The sequence below is a fragment of the Mercenaria mercenaria genome, chromosome 14 (assembly GCF_021730395.1).
Source record: "Mercenaria mercenaria strain notata chromosome 14, MADL_Memer_1, whole genome shotgun sequence".
NCBI lineage: Eukaryota > Metazoa > Mollusca > Bivalvia > Venerida > Veneridae > Mercenaria > Mercenaria mercenaria.
This window is the reverse complement of record NC_069374.1, coordinates 9,162,106-9,186,127: the sequence shown is the minus strand read 5'-3', so window position 1 is coordinate 9,186,127 and position 24,022 is coordinate 9,162,106. Positions and strand designations below refer to the sequence as shown.

Here is a 24,022-nt window from a genome sequence, read left to right as displayed (position 1 = left end):
TCGACCCCTTCAGCTATAACAGAACCATATATGACCATTCCATAAATTAGAAGACAACAATTCTGAATTTTAAAGAAAACGAAGTATAAAAATAAGAAATATACCCAAGAAAACATTTAAGTTTGTTATATCGTGCTTAAGTAGAAACGTGATAATTGCTTGACTGAAATAAGTACTACAGACAAAAACTATTAACCATAGTATAATTTAGCTACAAATACATTGTTGTAGAAAAAATCAACATGAAATAACAATAAGTTAAACAGCAGCATAATTTTAACAGACCCAAACAAGCAACTACACAAGTTTCCTCGCGAAATTGGGGCCTGGTCTACCAAAGAAAGACAACCCTTGGAAAAATACATGAAATTCACATTCAACAACATCTATATGAAAGTTTTCTACACAGTACTGACAGACTCTTGCATCCCGAGGGATATTCGTATGTCTACCTGTTTCAGTTCTAAACTTATGGTTTGAACATCTAAATTTCGCATAAGCAATTTTTATTTTAAAGGTATATCAAGATGCAGGTATCGTTCAGTATTCAGTAGTGTTTTTTAAAGTGTTTATAATGTTCACAGCGCTTGAACTGTTTATATCATTATGCCAATTTTGTCTAAAACAATCTAATAAGCGTTGTTTGAACACTTGAATAAACATATTGACATCACTATATCTTGTACTATCCAGACATATCCAAAACCGTATGTATACAGCATGTTTTTTATTTTAGTAGCCCAACATATCCGCCCTGCTTCATCTAGTGATTTTAACATTTTGTAACAATTTTTTGGGTATCTGTTTTCTGCCATATGTAATAATAATTTACACCAATACCTGATACAATTGTAAAGTAGTTATACATAAGGGAGGCGACCGCATTCCCCTAGAGCAATACAATTATTAGTAGTAATATTTACACGAAGATGCTTCTTACAAAAGCTGTTATGCACAGCTTCAATAATATGAGAATACTGATACCCCAAATTTGAGACCCGTAGCATAAAATTGGTTTCACTACCGCATCAAAAATCTTAAACAATTCATGTGTAGGGAAATATCCAAATGGTTTTTGATAACGAATAATTGAAAATATGGATTTCTGAGCTTGAGCAGCCAACTTATCCTGTGCAGAACTCCAAGATAATTTGGGTGTGAACAATAATCCCATATACTTATAAACAGAGGTAATATTAATTACTTTCCCTCTGAAAAAACCATTTTTCATAATTCCTAAGTATGCCACCATTACGGAAGACAATAATTTCTGTCTTATCAAGATTTACCTCCATACCAGTACTCTGACAAAACATATCTACATAGTTTAACTGTTGCTGCAGTTTAACTGCCGTTTCAGCACAGTTTGCTACATCATCAGCAAATAATAGACATATAATATCAGGAATATCATTAGTAATAAAGATACCTGACCCACAATTTTCCCGCAAAAGGGTTGTTAACTCATCAATGAATAATGTAAAGATTGTTGAACTTGACTTATCCCCTTGTCTTGTTCCGATGTTACATGGAAAAAAGTCTGTAGTCCCACCATTAACTGTTTTAACACAAGATTGCAGATTACTATACATAACCTTTAGTAAATGAAGGAAATTACCATGTAGACCTTTCTTTTCTAGTGATTCAAATAACTTGCAGTGATTTATTTTGTCAAAGGCCTTACGGAAATCTACATATAAACAATAAGAACGACCACCCTTTTTGGAGAGGTATTTCTGTACCATTGCTTGTAATGAAAATATATTGTCTACCGCAGAATACCCATGCCGAAAACCAGCCTGAGATTCATCAATTTTACTGTTCATTTCAGCCCAGTCATAAAGTCGCTTATTCACAACACCTGAAAATATCTTATACATGACATTTGTTATAGAAATACCCCGATAATTTCCTGGATTACCAGTCGATCCAGATTTGTGTACAGGACAAATAATACTTCTACCCCAAGAATCTGGGAAACTACCTGTTTCTATAATTCTATTAAACAGAGAATGTAAATATGGTGCTATGAGAACCTTAGTATATTTAAAAAATTCTGACGGAATACCATCAATACCGCAGCTTTTACCATTTATCAACTTTGTAATGGAATACCTTATTTCATCAATTGAAAATGGCTCATTTAAACAATTAGCACTTTCATCCATATTAATATATGTTGGATCAAATTGAACTGGTTCACTCTGCTCATCATAAAGCAATGAACTAAAATAGTTATGCCATTCGCTTGTTGTTATACTAGGATCAGCAGCCTTATTTGTGCGTGACTGTTTGAGCAATTTCCACATTTTTGTAGGATTATCTCTAGTTTCTATAAGCGACTGTCTTTAACTACGTTGGAATTCGGCCATTTTCCTACTACATGCATTTTTAAAGTCATTTCGCCTATCCTTGTATATTCTCAAATCATCACTTGAACTAGACATACGAAACTTATGCAATGCGGAGTACTTAGCTGCTTTAAGGTTATCACATTCCACGTCCCACCATGGAGGCTGGGAACTGCGATAAGGTATACGACTAGAACGCATCTTACTTCCAGATTCATAATAAATAGAAGTGATAGTGTGTATAGCAGTATCAATATCTTGACTTATATCATGTAAAAGTTTATCATTATGAATTTGTATCATTTCAGCAAATCTTGTTTGGAAATCTAGACTCTGTTCTTCCCTCCACCTATATTTAGGTACTGGTATGACATTAGTATCAATATTCAATGGGTTATTCCCTTTTTGAAGGAAACATAAAGTTAATATACATGAAATAGGAAAATGATCAGAGTCATCATGATCTAAAACATTAAACCCTGATACCAATGGAAATAACTCAATAGAAGCTATCATATAATCTACAACACTAGCTCCATTATTTGCAAAGCAGGTAAAATTACCTTCTTTATCACCGTGCATTTAACAGGCATAAAATGCCACATCAAAATCAGAAGACAGCAAAAGCCTTCCGTACGTATCACTCTAAAACATTTATAACCAAAATGTAAATAGATGTATTATCTGTTAGAATCAAATGTTTAAAACGAAAATGACAAACAAATTTGAAATATTTCTAGCCAAAAAAAAAAACCTGAACGATCTTTTAACTGACTTGGTTTCTTTAAAAAAAAGTTGTTGAGACAAAAATGAGGCAGCAATACGGCGTTACCGTAACTAAAACCCGGATGTGAAAAACAAATCGAACTCCATGTTGTACTTTCAGAAAAAAAAGATAGTTTCGAATCCATATAAGTCAGAAACAGGTCCCTTTTTTATACCTGCGTCAAATTATGACAAGATTTTACTTTGAAAACTAGGTAAGTCTCCGAACAATTCAAAACAGGAAGTGTATGGCTGCTGATTCTCCTTTCATTACAAATGTGAAGCATGCAGAATGTATAAACGACACTGACAAAAACAAACGGGGTTTTCAAACTGCTCAATTTTTAGGGAAAAAACATTCAAAGGTGCCAAAAAAGGTTGTCTTTTTCTGCATAATACTGATATTACTCCTCATTTCAAACAAATAATGACAACTGACGGAATTTACAGACAAAGTGTTGAATCGAGTCCTGTTCGTGTGATTGTGCGTTTCCTTATAAGTGAGCCCTCTCCCCTCCCCTCTCTCTCTCTCATTAAAAAATAACATGTATGCGTGAAAACTCCGCACACTTCATGCTGTCAAAATTGCACCTAAGTTGATAAATCGCAAACCAAACTAATAGTTGACAATAAATGTCCAAAACACAATAATGATTTTACGTTCTGATTACTATTAATAAGCCTGTCAACTCCGCATTAGAAATAAATGTATTAGGTGAGGCATACACTATATGCCGGACTATTTTCTTGTATAATTGATAATGATTGGATAATCATTAAAACGTCACATTTTATGAGCATGCGCTGTCAACTCATCCGATATTTTGTACAAGCGATGCAGTTATGAAATATAATAACAAAACTAAAGCGAATTGCACATTTGATGATGTTCAATCCAATGAGCTAATATTTGAACGTTTAATATTTAAATACTCATAAAAAACACAAGGACATTATTGAGGAATTCAGAATGTACTGACGATGATAATGTATACGATAAAACTGCATCTGTAAAATAGAAGCTACTGTTTGATCTGTTAATAGATTTCTGACATTTGGTTTGAAAGAAGCGGTTTTGAAATGTATTCATCAAAGATGAAATTCCTGATTTTTCTGTATAGTTTTGGAATAGTTTGTTCACAAAGGTCCCCATTGCGTCAGCTGCAAATGGCTAATAGTAAGTATATTATTACATTTATTTAATGTAATGCTTATATCTCATTCTTAAAAGAAATAATATCTTATAAAACTGATTTTAAGAAAATACTTAAAACATGTACTATGTATGTTGAGGCTTTACTGAAAAGCGCTATGCTTTAAATACTGTTAAACACTTCAAATTCGCAAAGAACAATAGTTGCTCTGTATTTTCCCTATTCTAGTTATTCGCAACATGTTGAATTCACGACGTTATAAAACTGGAAACCTGAATGCCTTTGGATATTCAATGTATTATACGGATAAAAACTTTTCACTAGTGAGAGCTGAAACTCCCGATTTCTAGCGAAAATAATTTGCTCGCAAATGCTAAGTGTTTAACAGTTATTTTCGGTGAAACCCAGTTCACAATTGGTTAATTCGGAAAAATACAATGTTCAGTGTTTTGTTCTGTTCTATTCTGTTCTGTTCTACAATGTATGTTTGCTGTGCAGACTGATAACACAACTGATAAATCTTTAATTTTGTTTCCGTGGCTACGGGGTGGGGAATCAAACCGGGGCCTTTACGACGTATGTAACGATTGCGTCACCGCCACAACCCGTAAAACGTAGATCGCAAATGACGCTTGCATAAATATCTTAATTCAGACAGTCATTTCATTTTTTTCTTTTATTCTATGTCTCCCAACACGAATTGTCATATCTTTATCTAGACCAATATGCTCACTGTATTTATAAAGAATATGTGTAATGATATTTTATCGTGAACGTATATAATAGATGCATTTATATGATTTCAATTTTACGTAGATGACAAACATTCATACGTCACACATATCTGTAACAAAATGCAGTATTTTCCAGAAATAGCAAGTTCTATGAGGGTCGTACATAAGAACAAATAAGTGAAAATATATAAATAAAAAAGTACTTAGAACAGCATCAAAAACTACAAAGAACATCGAATTATCGCAACACTTCAAGACCCACATGACATTATACGAGAGTGTTTATTGTATAAAAATACTTTGACAAAACTTGTACATCAATGACATCTACGCAGCTCATAAGAGAGTGAAAATAGTTCACTGGCGGTGCAAAACATGATATGTTAGACATGCAAACCTTGTCGCCTCTTTGTGATAGCAAGTTCTAAATATTTCCTACCTGACTTAATACTGACCTTTACACGCGTTTTACGGCCCCTTTGACCATAAAAGCCATAAAACCGCAGTTTCCCCCTGAAAACATGAGTTGACAGGTTTTCACATTACCTTATGTGTTTTCTGTAATGTTTGTTTCTTTGATAATATTTTTTCGTACACGATTGTAAGTTTAAGCGGTGTTAAAATGTATTTGATACGGGACAGTAAACTGACACAAAACGTACTACTAATAATTTATTGTTTAACAATTTTTGACCTTAATTCTGAAAGGTTTATTGCAAAACTTTGCGTTGAAATGCATTTTTCATTTGTTTGTGCAAATTTGAAAACCAGCTTGTCACGCAGTTGTCAAAACATGTCTTTTGTTAAAGTAAAGGTAAAATTAGACAATCAACCTGAGAGGCTGTGACATTAAATGCTTTACAAAATACAGACGTTAGACGGTTTAACCGTGTACTCTAAGGAATAAATTTGTGGACCCTAAGCCATAGGCCTTGTATTTAACATGCTATGTGGTCTAGTGTTGAACTCTGTGCTGCTGTAAAAGCATTTTTTTACGAGAGACACAGGGTTCGTCTGACATCTCACACAGCTATGGTACTGGAGTTTCGTAGCTTTGTATTAAATATAGGATGTAACGAAACTGAGGAACCCCACAGCCCTGCAGTAGGCATTGTCCATGTGGTAAAACAAAATGGTTGATATTCCAATATACAGAACCTTTTGATAAAAACTGTGCTGACGACAAAAGAGTTTCCGGAAAATAAATGGCTTTTAATTTTATGTGAAAAGGTATATATACGTGCAATCTGTTTGTATTTGGAGAAAATCTCTAGGATGCCCCACTGGACGTTATGTCAGGGACGGGCGTGAAACCGAGTTGATTCAACAACCCTCCATCAGCCAGTTGGGTGGTGGATATTACACAAAAAGCGATGTTTCGCGGGATTAACAGAAGCGTCCCATGCACACTTAATACAACAAGCTACTTGTGTGTATACAAAGTGGGACAAAAGCGGTCCAGCTATTACGTATTGGTACAGATTATAGACAGTCTAAAATTAATGGAACCTTGGACTATTATACGTTCTATTATAAACAATGCACTACTTAGATCAATTGAAGCTCTCGCCCAGTCCCAAGTGAGGAAATGTTCTTCTCGTTATCTCTAAAATATGGGAAGGGTTGCATTATGATGAACTTGTTGTTATACGAGAACCGCCACTTAACATTGATCGGGACTTTAGAGAAAATATTAGCCAAAGTTATACGTCATTGACAACATCATTTATGAGCAGCTGAACATGTTCGATTAATCTGTTGTTATTGAGCAGACGACAGGTCTCAAGGTCGTGCTCAGTAACTGCTTTATCCAACTAACCATCCAATAAGCGATGCAATCCTCTATATACGTTGCAATTAGGTAATGGTGCCGATTTTAGTTCGTTCTGTCAAGAGTGTAACCTATAACGTTACAGAGACGAACGTGAACACAATTGTTAACCATGGCCTATTTACAATAATAACCCTTAACTTGTCCCAAGTGGGGGAAATGCTATCCTTTGAAAACTCTTAAATAAATGGATATTAGCATTAAGATGAACTTGCTATTGTACGCGGAAGGCCAATTAGTATTGATTCGGATTCCGAGAACAATCAGCCAGAACTTTAATCTGTAATAACTGATATGGCAACAGATAACAAGGTCGTGCGTGTTTACTCAAAATTATATTTGTAGGATCTTATTACTATTCATGAATCAAAGTCTTTATCTAACGTTAGATAACAAGGTCGTGTCTTAATGAATCCCATTGTATATTAAACACTGTTTACCATGATTTTTTCAAATGAATGTTCGTGAAACCAGCGAAACCACTATGTCAAATATCAACAGAATTTGAAAAGTCAAAGTGTGTTTCTTATAAGTAGATTGATTTGTTTTTTTTATGTTTAATGAGGCGAAAATTTAGCCGCCGCTGTATTACCTTCCGACACCTTTAAACTTTTAGTAAACAATTTTACTTCTGCAGTCTTTTTGTAACGTTATAACCTCACGCTGCTACAGAAAGCACTTGATAATGTCGTAATATATCTATAAGTTAGAAGTTCGAATATTCAGCCAAAGTCACACTGATATACCCAGAGACAACCTTCAATACATTGCAATAGTGTACACTTCTTGAATGCCTTGTCGGTCAATAGTCAAAACTATCGCCCGAGGTCCGGCTAGCCATTCAATAAGTGTTTTATAACATGACCTCAGAAATAAATTTTTAGCATCTTTTTCCTCAGATTTGTACTATTGACCGGTCAGTAACACCGACTATTCACCGTCGGATAATTTATACAAGGAGTCATTCAATGAAATCTACCCTTTTTTTATACGTTAAGTTACATCATTAGAGGGTTCGGCCAATGAAAAGCCCTTGATCGCCTTGATTCAACTGTCAATAAGGTAAGGATTTTTTAAGTACTTGGCTTAAAATCACCTTTTATACAAACAATTTCTATTCCAGTGCTTCAAACAAGAAACAACCTCTTACAACAAGCTATGCTTCAAAATCTACGTAATCCAGCCGTTTCACAGGGTGCCACTCCGAGTGTTAGTCAGAGTGTCCGACTGGTCAACCAGTTAAACCGAATGACCCAGAATATGATGAATAATTTAAATGGTGGCACGCGCGCAGCAGCGCCGTCTTTAGGTGCAAATAATCTAATTCCAGTGGACGTGTTGCTACGGCAACAAAGAAACTTGCAAGCCCAGATGTTACAAAATATGCAAAACACTCAAAATGTTAATTCGAATATACCAATCACTCAAAATACTGGATTTAATCAAAATCCGAATGTTAATACTCAAAGTACACAACAAACTACGGGTACTAATGACGTCACAGTAGTCGTAGTACCGCGAAATAACACCACTTTTCAAAACGTACAAACAGGCAACTCAAATATTCCTCAAACATCGGACGTAAATCCTTTTACTGCAAGCACTGGTAATACAACATTTGAAGACATATTTACCAATTTTGGAGGTTTCAGTTTTCCAAGTACATCAGCTGACTTCTGGACCGGAAGAACCGATGCAATAGGCAGTTCAACCGGAAGTAACAGACAGCCGACTGACGTTCCTTCCAGTATAGTCCCATCTACTGGTGGTTTTACAAACCTTAACAATAGACAGACTACAGGTCAACGAACTACTTTCGATCCAGCAACTGGAATTACATTTGGAAGCGGATTTACCGTTGACCAACAGACGAATTCAGGCACCGATTCAAACACAGGAGTAAATACTAGAACTGGCGGAACTACTTTTGGCAGAGGAACGATAAGTGAAGTAGGATCGACTTTCGACACGAGTCAGTCAAGCAGCGGATCTACTATTGGTGGAGGAATTTCAACTGCACCGCAGACATTTGGAATAAATTTGCCAGGTGGATTTAGAAGCAACCAACCGACGACGGTCGGGGCTGGGACTTCGAGTGGTGCAACCAGTATGAATACTGGCGGAACGACAGGAACCAGGCAACCTGCTATTGCTCCGGACGCAGTAAGTTTGCTTATGATAATTCATGTTAGCACAGTTATGATGAAAGCTTCAATCTTATTTGAATCACTCTTCCTGGAAAACCAGTAACCAAAATTGGGCTCGAACACACGACCCACGGACATCTTAACTACTGGACCAGTGCTCCCCTGCCCAGTAAGTAAGCAGTAAGAAACAGATTTTTTTTCAGTGCATGAAAATAAATGCAACGAATATGTACATTTGTGCGTTTTATAACGATCTATCAGAACGTTTATCGTGAAAACTGATTGCACCAGCTATAAACAATAATTACAGGTAAAATAAATCTTTAGGAAGAAGTAAACTAAATTCTTGAAAAAAATATTTACATTGATTGTGTACCACGTTTTTATATCAGGTATACAAATGTTGGGACTTAGAAATATTTGTACGTAGCCTGTACGTAAAATATGGATCATGTTTGTTTTCTTAAAAAGCGTTTGATAAATAGTGAAAATTCTATATACCGATGTTTGATTGTAATATACATTTAAAAATATATAAAGCGGTAGAGTATAAGTTTTTTCAAAGTTTTCAATTTTTCTCCTTTTTGTAACAACAACAACAACAACAACAATAAAAGTCAAAATGATAACGAAAATAATTAAGATTGGAATTTCATACTTGATGTATTTCTACTTGCGATGAACGTTAATAATTTTTTATCAATATTGACTGGAATACCTTATCAAAATATACAACGTTTCAAATATTTACCAGCTGTCTTGTACAGAAGAGTACCAGAAGATTCCTGGACACACCTTGTGTATGACCGATTCTTCACTGCTGACCAAAGCCGGCGTTAATATAGACGATAGATTGAGAATCACACAAATACACAACAGTCTCCGGGCCAGCGTTCAACCCCCTGCTGCCGACCTCGTTTCCCTGGTAAGTTGTTTTGTCAACATATTCCTACTTCATGGACAGATATAAAGCTATCGATTAAAATGTGCACTTTACCTCGCTCATATTTCATGTTGGTATTGTCCTTGCCTTGAATTAACAAGTTTATCATGAAATCTAAGATATATTAAAGATATCCAATGCATGCCTTTCACTTAAATTTGTATCGTTAGATATTTTTACCACGTATGAGAAAATGAGAATTTATCTTTGCTAGATATATAAATTAATCGTGTATGTACAGCTAGATTAATAATGAAATAACAATCTATTGTTAAAAAGACTTCCAGTTGTTCAAGCGGTTGTAATGGAATATACATGTACTATGTTTAACTATTATACATGTATACTATTATCTAAACCTAATGCGTAATATTGTTAATACACAACCTGTTAATTTTTACGGTTACATACAATTTTTGTAGTATTTGTTCATATATTCAAGTACGAAATTTTGCTTGGTACACCTTTAATTAGTTACTATTCAAATTACTTTCAAGACATGCACTACTATAAAGTTATCGTCCATTTTGATATTAACAGTTACTTGATTGTCTCAAGTTAACATGTACGAATACATGTACATGTGTCATAGTTTTAAGAGATTGAAAATAAAAATTATGAATAGTCTATAAAAAAGACTTGATTTCTCGAAACAAGTGTGTTTTTTTTTCTTCAAACACTATCAAAGTCAAATTTAATTTTTAAGTTGGTCCGTTTCAGCGAAACAATTAAAATTTGATTAACATCTAATTTACATGACTTTCTATTATTTTGACTGTACACAAATAACCGTGACTCATGATTTAATGAATATTTCAAGGATGTGACACTTAAAGAAAAGTGTATATATCAATCAAATCGACAGACAGAGAAAGGCAATAACAGGTTTATTACACAAGTTGACCACATATGTCATGTTACAGTTCGTCACAAGGTGCCCTGATTGATAATAACTGTGCCCATTCATACCGTAGTATAACCACATACTGATTTGTCAGGGTAATGTGTCAAATGAGCACAATACAAGTACAAGTAAAGAAAAGTAAAGTGTGTTTATTATAGTGTCTCTCCTACATTTTCAAAACATTTCTTATTATGCCCAGTAGTGCTGCAGTTTTTCTCTTTTCAGTATTTTAATCGTCATTATTTAATGGCAGATCCTAGAGTATAGATTAGCAATGGTAATTTAATTTTTAAACATGTATAAATTAGTATAATTATGTTACTGTTTCATACATCATATCACACTTTATCGGGGTTGTTATGTCAGGGTTTGTTATATATCTTAATCCTTAAATGTCTAAGATATTGATTATTCGTTCATGTATTATTTATTTATCAATTATTTAAATATTTTTTATTTATTCATGTATTTATCAAAAACAACAGTAGATTTAAGTGCAGTGTGCTTGTTAATAAGCAATATCCATATAAATATAATACTAGTATTGTATACATGATTATCTGTAAATGTCGATGGAATATATTATTGGACTTTTGTAGATATGAATCAGATAGTAATATACTCAGTAACATTGAATAACAATTTTAATTAGTATTTTTAAGTCACATATGTACAATATAGCCTTCTATAAATCTATGATAGATTGGCCATGCTTTTTATTGAAGTATTTATTAAATGTTTTGTACTATGTATATATGCATGGATGAGACATAAATAAATTATTAAACAAAAGGATGAAAGCGACGTCTATATAATAATTAATTGATAATTGTATAGAACAAGTGTCAATAGTGTGAAACTAATACAATGACTGTACATTTAATGATTTCTTCCGTAGAAAAACAGGATCAAAATACTAAGAAATTCAAGGGATCATTTTCATAACTTAAAATTTAAAAGCGTTCATTAAAAAAAGTTCATAAAGTTTAAATTTTTATAGCGGATGAGATACACAGTGTCACTTCAGTTATAACGCCTCTTAGTTTCAGTTGTGTCTTGCCTATTATTGCGTAGTTAATTTATCTCAATTTAAGAACAAATAATTGTTTCAAATAACCGAATCTGCAAAATTCCAGTTTCCATGGGTACTGATATGTTCTTAAAGTCATGAAAGAGATATCATCTGTGTTATGGAAATGCATATTTACAACATTAGATATTTACAAAAACACATCAACACAATATATACAAACTTTCAAAGCTATAGATCTAACAATATTCAAGAATATTGGACTGGAGCAAAACTTAAATGTATGCACAAAAATGTCCATATTCCTGAAAAAATGAGAGAGAGTTATGATGTTAGGCATAATTACTAACCATATGATAATAAACAACTATTTGGACAACTACAGAATTAACAAAGAAAAATGTTATTCACTCTCTGTAGCAATGGGATGATCGCGTAGCCGCAGTAGCACAGAAATGGGCAAAACAGTGCAAACTGGCACATGATACAGAGAGAACAGTCCCAGGTAAGTTCAGGAAGTAACTTGGAGGTATATCACTACATGACATTATTAAGATTACATTTTTGTTCAAGGAGTTTTGTCAGTGGAAAGCATACAATGTGTCCACTCTTGCAGCTATTAAGACTTTAAGAGTATAGATTATCGGATTTTTCTATTAATAACAGTATATGTTGTGCCACAGAAGTGTCTATTGTTTATAACCTAAAATCCTCACAAAAGCAATGATCTTTCTACTAAATATGATAATGTAGGAAAAAAGGTTGATGCTGATACAGAATTCAGGTATACTAGTTAGGTTAACTACCCTCGTTACGTAACTGAAATACTGTTTATGAAACAGTGTTAATCCCACAAACCAACGAACACGAAACAAAGAAAGAAAAGAATTTTAAGCGATTTGAATGTATAGTTGACTAAGTCAAGAAAGCATTTAATCACTAATACACAACTTAAACGGCTTTGTTCTCTATAAAACATCAGTGTTTACCTGCTTTTTTGTAGAAATGGGAATGTCTTTTGGCCAGAATGTAGCTGTAGGGTTTGAAACGTGGCCAGAAGCTATACAAATGTGGTATGATGAAATTAGCGTGTACAGATATGGGCTCGAGCCAGATTCATACCTGGGTAAAGATGGATGGAGACAAATAGCACACTTCACACAGGTACTATTTTTACTTTAACTTTTTAAAGAGACATACCGTTTAGATATATACCTGCAACCTGAAAAAACTTTAAATGTTTTTCCATAGAAAATTGTAAAAATGACGAAGAGGTATCAGAAAATAATCAATGGCACGCATTTTCCAGTACATCAGACATTTAGTTTACTTCCAAGGACGTTTCCTACATCACCGTGCATTTGAAAGATGCTTCTGTTCCGGAAACTGTAACCAAAAAGCAATTGAGAATGAGGGAAAAAGTCATATTTTGCAGAAAGGCATAATTGTGTCAATTCCTTTGCTTTTTAAAAGCATAAAAAATTTTTACTTTAATGTTTTATTGAAAAAAAAATCAATATCAACGAAAATATCTGCTAAAAACACGCGTGCTGTGCTCCCAACCACATGTTTGTACATGACCTAGGCCCCTGCTATTCTAAGACTTCGTATACACATAATTATTTAAAAGAAATTTCCAAATGCATAACGTACACGTGTTTCGCGTGCTCGTCCACACAGTTGGTGCACAAATTCAAATATTTTCTCTACTTTCTGAAAGAAAACGTATGGTCATTAACAAGAACTCGATAAGTTTGTATGAATCTGTGTGCATAATTAAAATATATATTCTATTATCTATAGATAGTACAGAATGGTACGTATCTGATTGGGTGTGGTTACGCCGAGTGCCCGGAGACCCAGTACGTGCGATATTACGTGTGTAACTACGCTGCAGGGTCAGTATGATTTTTATCCTTTTTACTAGGATAACAAATTTCTGTAAACCTCTGTGTCTATGTTATACACATAATCCATTTTGAATATCATATGAAAACTTAAAATCTGGTTTGCAACACCTTTCCGACCAAAAATAAGATTTGTTGGATGGTAGTTCAAGGTTTATGATTTCTAGTAAATGAATAACCCGCAAATGAATGATAATATAAAATTTTAGATATCAGGATTCTGTTTCTAAGGTATGAAAACTGAAAGAAGATACTGTCCCGTTTGAATAACATTATCCAGTGGCCTATTTACTTGTCAGTAAAACAATTTTAAGAGGAACAAAGAGAAAAACAGTTAAATTATTTCAGTTATCATTTTTTAGTATATTATTTACAAACATGTCCTTTCATAATTTTTTGTTTGTTATGGGGTTAGCATCATTTTCAACGATATTTCATTTATTTAATGGCCGGGAGTTAACCTGACAAGTGTTTCTGGATTCTGTACCAGTACACACCTGTTCTCTGCAAGTAACTGCCAGCTTTCCCACATGAATCAGAAGTGGAGGACGCAAGATGTCAGATACAATGACTTTAATCCATTTTCATGGAGAACATAAGTTTTACCCGGGGATCGAACTCGCGAACCCGCGAGCCCGCGAGCCATATATCTGCGCTCGCCTTGTTAGTAGTATTAGAACTACCGATTTTAAAACAATATAACCCCCCCTGACCCCTTGTCCCTATTCTATAAGTGCACTTTAACCTTGCCCTAAACTTAGAATACTACTTAATACCCTAAAAATCTTTTAAATCTTTAGTTAAACCGAATGAAAACCTTTGGTTTAACCAAAAAAAAGATTTAGTCTTTGGTCCGAACTGACCAATGCAAATCTAAAAATATTAAAAATAATTAACTATAAATACTTTCGAATTTCTTATTTATGTACTAACTATTATACCGCAGTTAAACAGACGATTTATTATCACATTCCTTTTATCAGCTGTTATTGTTGATATTGACAAACTTGAAAATGACACCGGTGTCGATAAATAGTTTTTGTTGAAACAGTTTATTGAGAATTACGCTGTAATTCATGAACCATTAAACGTATAGATTATATCTTTGTAATTTGATGACGCACGGCGTTTACAATTGGTATTATAAGTTAAACAGACGATTTATTGCATTCCTTTTAAGATAAATATTTATGTCGGTTTTTTTTTAAACATCTGATTGAGAATTACGCTGTAATCCGTTTGCACGTATTGACTTCGAACGTTGCCAGATCGTTTACCACCCGAGTTCTGTGCATATTTCCTTCACTGCTTTCATATTTTGCATGATAAGTCTAAGTTCAACACCACACTTCTGAAGATTAGGATGTTCTTGAACAAGTTTATATAGCCGAACAAGCAAGTTACAGTAAGATGAAGAATAAGGAATTCCTTGTTGTATATTATTAGGGTACACATAGTAATTAAAACTTTAATTAAACTTTTAATCCAAAAGTCTGTTTCCATCATAAGATACAGGTTCATCCGATATGTAGAATTTGATGTAACTATCCGCCAAAAGCGAAAATGTTACTTCTGTAGATTTTGAATCGTCATAAGGATGAATATCAATCACTGTTTCTTGTTTTAGATAAATTTTAATTTTTTTCTTATACATAGATATTAACTGATCAGTGTCAAAGTCCTCAGCTGTGATATTTACATTATCAGATATATCAAGTATAAACGGGGTTGGAATGACACTCCACCACCTAAATATAAAATGTGATATTGGGCTTTTAATCGGTTTATCCGGTTCACCTATGGGCCTAGCCCCCGTTAATAAAATATTAATATCTATTATATAAATTCCAGTTTTTTCAACTTTAAACACACCACTCAAAATCACATCTTGTGCAATTAATTTATATTGTTGGTTTGTTTTTATAAAATCTTTATAATCTACAATAATTCCAGGTCTAAATTGAAATGTATTTAAATAGTTCAGACCGGTCATATTTTCATATGTTGAATATATCCAGGCACCACCACGGTTAAAATACTTTTTCATTTTTACATAATCATAAAAACTTTTATTATAGTATTCAAAGAGAAACACTTCATGTCTCACTTTTTCTATTTCTTTTTCCAATTCTTCTTTTATTTTTTTGTCTTTCTTTTTAAGTTTAAGAATTATTTCAGCTAAATCATCAAGTCGTTTTGTTGTAGCAACTTCAGAAGCAGATAAATTGTCAACAACACCTTTTGTTCTAGCTAATTGTGTTTCTTGTTTTAAGAAAGCATCTTTTACTTCTATAATTTTTTCCCAATTATTAGAAATTTTTTCATCATTAGTAGCAATTTCTTCGACATTAGTGGTTATTGCTTTAGTATTAGCAGTGATTGATTCTCCTTGTTTAGCTGATATTTCAACTACAGAGTCCAGATCATTTATTACTTTTTTAATTTGATCATTAAATTTATTAATATCTTTTTGTAATAAACCTTTAAGTTTACTTAACTCTTCATACTTTATATTGTGACGTGCATCAACATTATTAATCAGGTCTACAAGTTGTTTCTTCAAATTTTCTAGCTGATTATTAATTATGTTAATTGCTTCAGTATTAGCAGTAATTAACTCTCCTTGTTTAACTGATTTTTCAACTACAAAGTCAAGTTCATTTTTATGTTCTTCAACTTTAACATTAAGCTGCGTCATATCTTCTTGTAATTTTTTTGTAATATTACATAAGTCTGCATACTTTAAATTATGACGGTTGTCAACAATACTAATCCAATTTCGAATTTTTTTTTTAAAGTCATCTATTTTAGAATTGAACTTTTTTTTAAAGTCCTCTAATGCTGTGTCATGGTCATCACCTCTTTGTGAAGCTGCCTTTTCCAGTTCAGATTTATATTCTGCAAGTTTATTTGAAATTAATTCTAATAAATCTTTATGCTTTTTTCAGTTTCAGTATTTAGTTTATTTATTTCTGTTCTAATTTCTAACTGATACATATTTTGTAATTTTTTTTTCAGCTTCAATAATCTTGTCTTTTAGTTCTTCATGTTTAATCATACTATCTTTTAATTCTTGAACTTGAGTGTATAACTTTTCAAAATTGGTCTAAAATACTTTTTTTATATGTCATCTGTCAAATCTGATTTCTTCAAGTTCTTTAATAGAATCAACCATAGCTTTCATTTCTTCTTCAATTTTACCTTGTAATTCAACTATTAATAATGAATTCTTTTTAAAATCTTTTGTTAATTCTTCAATATTCTTTACTTCTGCTTCTAGTGTTTGTTTTATACTTTTGACATCTTCAAGTTTATAGTTATCTATTACACTTTGAACTTTTTTAAACATAAATCGTCTTGAAACTACATCGGTGGATTTATTCTGGATCTCCTAGGTTGATTATTTTATTACCTCCCATATCTAATGCTCTGTTCATTGTGTTATCAAGTTCCTTATTTCTGTGAAGATATGATTCCATGTCCTTTCTAAGCTTTTTGTATTGTTTTTTAGTAGCATAATCACTTAAATCAATATCAAATTTAACTTTACTTATACTGTCAGATTCACTTATTCTTTTAATCTTAAAACTCCCATTATATATTACCAGTAAAGTTTTTTCTTAAAAACTTCCTTGGTTTATCAATATATAAGAAATCTATTTTGATTTGTTGCATTAGCAAATGAATCACGATCTATATTTTGTTCATTACAAATCATATTATTTTCTCGTTTACCTGACTTTCAAATAAAATATAATGTGAACAGTTAATTCGAATATCTTTTGGTGTTTATAGTAAGACTGACTTAAAATAAATAACACAACAGTTTTTGTGACGATCCTTGAATAAAGTATTTTGTTATTTCATTTTGAACTTTTTTATCTTCACATACAAAATCATCAAATATTACTACTTTTTGTTTTTCTGATTCAAGATCATTAACATCAATTATTTCATTATTAGAACATTCAAGTATTTCATTTGGATCTACTTTAATTTTTTTTGCAATTTGGCTTAAGTGGTTAATTAAATCTTGATATTTAGATTGTTCTAGGTTTTTAGCATACAAGTATAATTTATCATAATATTATAAGAGGTTTTCGAAGTATAATGCATTAATGTATTTGTTTTTCCAGATCCAGAAGATCCACATATTAACATTCTAAAACATGAATCTGGCATAAAAGGATAATGTTGTGTAAAGTTATTGGATTTATCACTTTTTGTATTCATAAATTTGAATTTCCATTTATATAATTTACATTATTTTACATTATTTTACAATATCTTACATTATCTTACATTATCTTACATTATTATATAAATGCAATCAAAACTTAATGAAATGATATAAGGAAAAAAATTAGTCGGGCAAAAGATGAGAGATCTTAGAGAAGAAATAATTGAGAGAAAAAATTAAAAAGCTACAAATCGGGACAATGTATACTGAAAATTTATAAACAAATTACTGAAAAAATAGAAAGTCAAAAAGAAACAATTATCAAGTCAGTTAAAAGCATTACCTGGAATTAAAGAACAACTGGCATTAATTCCAGAACAGTTTGTTGATAAGATACAAGAAGTAGAAAATCTAAAAAGTTTGGAAGAGCTATTCCGAGAACGAGAACCAATGCGATTAATACCGCCGAAAGATCATATGGGTTTGGATGATGAAGATGATGAGTTTGAAGACACTAAAGAATTTCCTGAAGAATCAGAAGAAGAATTGGGAGCAAGACCAAAAGAATTTACAGTTAATTTTAATAAAGATATTGATTTAAAACTTTTAGATACAGAAAAATATAACACACCACAAGAAGTGTTTGATTTTTTTCACAGCAAATCTAAAAATCCAGATGAAAAAATGACTAGGGAAGAAGTAGAGGATATCATAAAAAAGACAACAAAAGATATAAAAAAAATGGGTAATGAATCTGGTGCAATAACTAGAAAGAAAAACCCCACAGATCTTGATTTAAAGCAACAGGAAGCAATTATAGCTGAGTCGGATAATTTAAGAAAATATAGAGACGTAATTAATGATATTTTAAATCAAGGAACAAAGTATATGGGAAAAGGAATAAGATATCATAACCCATATAAAGTTTCACCAAATGGACAATATGGTAATTTAATTATAACTTAAATAAACTTTATGGTCAAAACAAATTGGTTGCTAAGGATAAAATAACTGGAAAGGAAGTAATTAATACTGAAGTAGATAATGATTTGATTGATTTGATTAATAAAAAATATAACAATAATAAAAAACATTCAATTCATTCAATAAAAATATTTAAAGAATTAACAGAAAAATCAGGATTACCTATTAATAAAAGATCTATGAAATTTAAAAAAGTAATTAGGGGACAAGGTTATGACGTATGTCCATGTAATCAAGAAGAATTGGTTAATGAGTTGGAGTTAATTTGTGGTTCAATTGATGCTGGAAATAATAATGAAGAACTAAAAAATGAAGGTATTAGAATAATTGATGAACTATTAAAAATGAATTCACTCTTACCAAAACAACATGAAATGTTATATAAAAATTATTTTCTTGAATTTACACTTTTATTAAAGTTTTAAAACTTTAGTTTTTAATTAAAAAGATATGTTTAATAATTATATAAATGGAACAAAAAATAGTATTAAGTTCTGAAACAGTTAAAGATGATAAAATAAACCGAGTGATTTTACAATCAGATTTAGTCGTTCTTTAATTTTAGATAAAAATAAAACTTATGTTGTTGGTTTGAATAGTATTAACACTATGACCTATTCTTGCATAATATTAGTGATGAATATGACAATAAAAGAATCGTTACAATAATGGTAAAGAATGGAAAGATATCATATTACAAACGGTTCTTACAGTTACACAGATATTAATAATTATATCAGGGAAACATTAATAAGTAATGATGATTTTGAATTTAATAAATCAGAAATTGCTCCAATAAGTTTGGAATTTGATTTAAGTAGTTTTAAGAATTTTGATTTCAATTACAGATAATTTTATGTTGGATTTAAGATGTCAAATTTTCATACATTGCTTGGGTTTGAGAAAAAAGCATTAAGAAATACTGAATGGGGAACTACAACACCAAATATAACTAACTCTGTGGATACAATTTACATTCATTGTGATCTTATTGATAATTCACTTGTTGATGTAATTTCAGTGATATTATCTATGCTTAAGTACTGAAGATTTAACAAGAGCTTATCCATTTACAAAAGAACCACAAAGAGTTGGATATTCTGAAATTAATAAATATATTATAAATTCAATTAGAATATATATTACAGATGTTTTGGTAGAATAATTAATTTTAATGAGGTTGAAACAAGTTTTACACTAATTTTAAAGAAATATGAAATTAAAATTTTAGTTTTATATAATGTATAAAAAAGTTTATGACAAAAATAAAGGAATATTTATTTATGTTGATGCTCACACAGGAAAAGAAATCATACACGGAACAGGTATCTTTGACACTTTAACGAAATTGTTTTCAAGTGGAGTTGCATCTTCAATTAGCACAGCTGGAAAAAAAGCTTTGGAAACAGCAGGAAAAGCAGCACTTGAAAGTGGAACAAAAAAGGTTGGAACAGAAGTTGGAAATTTAGCTGCTGATAAAATTATTGAAAAATTTAAAAAGAAACCTGCTCCGGCAGTTGGTAATTTAATTGCCAAGGAATTACAAGAAAAGAATAACTGTAAAAATAATAATAAAAATAATAATGATAAAGAGGAGGATATTCATATGAGAATAAATAGAATATTGTCAGGATCTGGAACTTCAGCTCGACAAAAACGTATTAACAGATTAATTTATAAAAACTAAAGTTTTAACTTTAATAAAAAATAGAATAAAAAATAAAATAATATATAATATATACATGTATTAGAACAAAACAATATTGTGAAAGATATGAATTAACTCCTATTCAATTAGATACAGCTTTAATATCTTTCTGGGAATAATGTTAAGCAACAAAAAAAACGGATATCACTTACAATTAATGATAGAAGCTCATATTTTGATTGGTTTAATGCTTATTTTGAAGTAAATTTTAAAGTAAATAAGCTTGCTAATGGTGGTAATTATGCTGGTGATGATCAAATTGCTCTAATTAATAATGCAGCTTTCATTAATTGATCAGTTAGTGGTTAAACAAAATGGAAAAAATTGTATATGATTGTAATAATTTATATAAGGTAGTAAATGTAAAAAATTTAGTTGAACTATCTGAAGATTATGCAAAATCAACTGGAACAAATGAGTTTATTTATTTAGACGTTAACGATAGTGCTGAAGCAGAAAAGACCAAGCTAAATATAATTCGGGTTTGCCTCAAAAAAACATTAATCCAGGTAATAAAGAGGTAATGCTAAGATTCCGTTAAATACTTATTCATTTTTTCAGGGTTTAGAAACTAATATTATACCTCCAAGTCAAATTCAAATAACACTGCAGCTGACAGATGATGATGAATTAATTTTTAGAGCTAATGCTGCTGATGCTGGTAGAGTAATTGTAACAAAATTAATTCTATGGGTTCCACGTTTAATTTTCAATGAATTTGGACTTAATTTAATTGCTGAAAGATTTACAAAAGCAAGATGGTCATACCTCGGGAAATGATGACGCAATCAACTGATACACAACAGATTAATACAACTTTAGAATAACGGCTGGTGTAACAAAACCACAACATGTATTTGTTTATTTACAACGACCTGACAAAAGTAATTCACAACAACATAACCTACACCTGTTGATACATTAAAGTTAATGCAGCAGATGATGATTATAATTGTATTTGAGTTCTTGTCGTCTTGAAGTTGGTAATGGTGTTTTTATCCAGAAACAGAATACACAAGTATATCAAGAATATATGACGATGTAATTAATTATTATTATAAACAAAATAATAAGACTACTGGAAGTCTTTTAAATAGATCAAACTTTAATAGTTTATTTGGATTTGTTCATTTTAACTTGGAATATAAAAAGGAAGTAATAACAGAAGATCCTAAACAAATTACATTTACAATTAAGTTAACTGCACTTCCCACTGCAAGATATCGTATTTACGCAATTGTATTATATGAGGAAACAGTTGAAATAAATACTATTGGAAATGAACTTGTTATTGTTTAAAAATAAATTAAATATAAATTATATATAATGACATCAAATTATATTGAATATAAAGTTAACCTAACAGATGGACAAAAGAAAAATTTAGCACAAGCTTATAATAATAAAATTCCACATACTTTTAGATAAAACATGAACAATTACATGGAACTTCCCTTTACTTTTAACAAAAACACAAAATTAATCAAATTAAAAAGCTGTTGTAAATAATAAGGGATTAGAAATTACAATTTCAAAAAGCCAAATGTCCAGTCAAGGTCAAAATGGTGGATTTTAGGAGCTTTGGCTGGTTTGTTAGGAAAAACAATTCTTCCAATGGCAGCAAAAATAGCTCCAAAAAATATTAGCCCCTCTAGGCATTGGAGCTCTTTCTGGACTGGCCAGTACTGGTGTTAGTAAAATACTTGGAAATGGTATGATTTCAGTAGCTAATGATAAGAGAAATATGATATCACCATATCTTACACCTAATCAAAGAAAGCAATTAGTAGGATCTGGAGTGATTAAATTAACACAAAAACAAAAACAAGACGGTGGGTTTTTAGGTATGTTGGCTGCTAGTCTAGGAATACCTTTGATTACATCTTTGTTAAGTGGAAAAGGACTACAGATTGATTCACAACGGAGACCTTACAGACGAATTCCTATAGTAAAAAAAAAATAAAATTTAGTAAAAAGAAAATAAAATTTATAAACAAACCTATTTCTAACTTTGAAATTGAACAATGGTAAAACAATTAAAAATTAAAAACTTTAGGGTGTGTTTAGTAGAAATAATTATTAAAATTAAAAGAAAAGGACGAGTGTGGAATAATCAATTTAGATGACTCTATTGTCCTGGAACACATTGGGTTTGTTACTTTAATACTTGTATTTCGATCCGTTTGGACTTCCTCCACCAAAAAGAAGTAATTAAGTACATACCAAATGTAAAATACAACAATGTTCAATATCAAGACAAAACAAGTAACACTTTGTGATATATTGTTAATTTTTCATTAAAATGTTACAAGATAAAGTACCGTTGTATGATTTATTGTATAAAATACTAAAAATTAATAATCAAAGAGTAAATGAACAAACTATTATAAATATTTTAACCAATAAGGACATGTAAATTAACTGGAATAATTAATATAATGGAATATTAATAATATAAATGAAAAAGTAAATAAATAGAAAGACAATTAATAAGAAAACCTCCATTGTTTTTAACATGTTTATACCCAAGATACCGATGGTGGATTATTTCAATGGAAAACTGTAAATGCTAGTCCTGGTTTAGTTCAAAATGGTAATAATGTAAGAATTAATTTTAATTGCATTTTAATTATTCTTGTTGATGCAATTAAATTAGATAAAGGAGAAGCTAAATTACAAATAAAAAATAAAGAAAGTGTAATTCTTCAAAGTTATCATGTAAAAAATAATAGAAAAAATGAATCTATTACTATTAATTATGCAAATGAATTTAAAATAAATGATGTTATTTATATTAATTCTTTAAATGTTATGAATATTCAGTTAACAATTTATGGTTCTATAATTTAAGTTTTAATTTAAGAGTTAATTTAAGAGTTAATTTAAGAATAAGCTAATGTATCAATACCATTATCAAGAATATATCTTTTATCGTCATAACATGATAAAGATGTTTTATTATAACATAACTGAAAGATTGTGTTTATTAGAACGAATAACTTTAAAGGTGTGATTAGTTTGGGTTGAATTAAACAAAGTATCTTTGTAAATTTTGAACTATTGTTTTCTTAACAACAAGTTTTTAATTCCTTTACATTTTTTAACATTAACTTCATTTTCTAATAAATAAGAATACATTTTACTTCTTATCCGACAAATTCAACAATGGGAATGCCGGCAGCTTCATCTTAAATTTTCCAATTACTTTTTTATTATTATCAAATAAAATTTGAATTACTATCATAATCTATTATCAAATAAATCTTTGTCCTTATGAAAATCCTCATATGCATCTTTGGTTTTTATTTCATAACATAATGAATCAGTGTCAGTGAATAACAATTTACAATTACCTCGTACTTTTCTTAATGTAATTATAATGAA

At 31.0% G+C, this 24,022-nt stretch overlaps 1 protein-coding gene across 1 annotated transcript in view; it reads left to right on the top strand.

The window, feature by feature from the left end:
- The first annotated feature begins 3,955 nt into the window (after positions 1-3,955).
- The window catches only part of LOC123526325 (uncharacterized), a 32,332-nt gene continuing 12,265 nt past the window's right edge, over positions 3,956-24,022 (top strand). The window contains exons 1-6 of the mRNA XM_045305421.2: positions 3,956-4,293; positions 7,959-8,998; positions 9,737-9,907; positions 12,280-12,364; positions 12,863-13,023; positions 13,663-13,757. Coding sequence (XP_045161356.2) covers positions 4,197-4,293; positions 7,959-8,998; positions 9,737-9,907; positions 12,280-12,364; positions 12,863-13,023; positions 13,663-13,757 — 1,649 coding nt within the window. The 5' untranslated portion in view covers positions 3,956-4,196. The remainder of the gene's footprint in view (positions 4,294-7,958; positions 8,999-9,736; positions 9,908-12,279; positions 12,365-12,862; positions 13,024-13,662; positions 13,758-24,022) is intronic.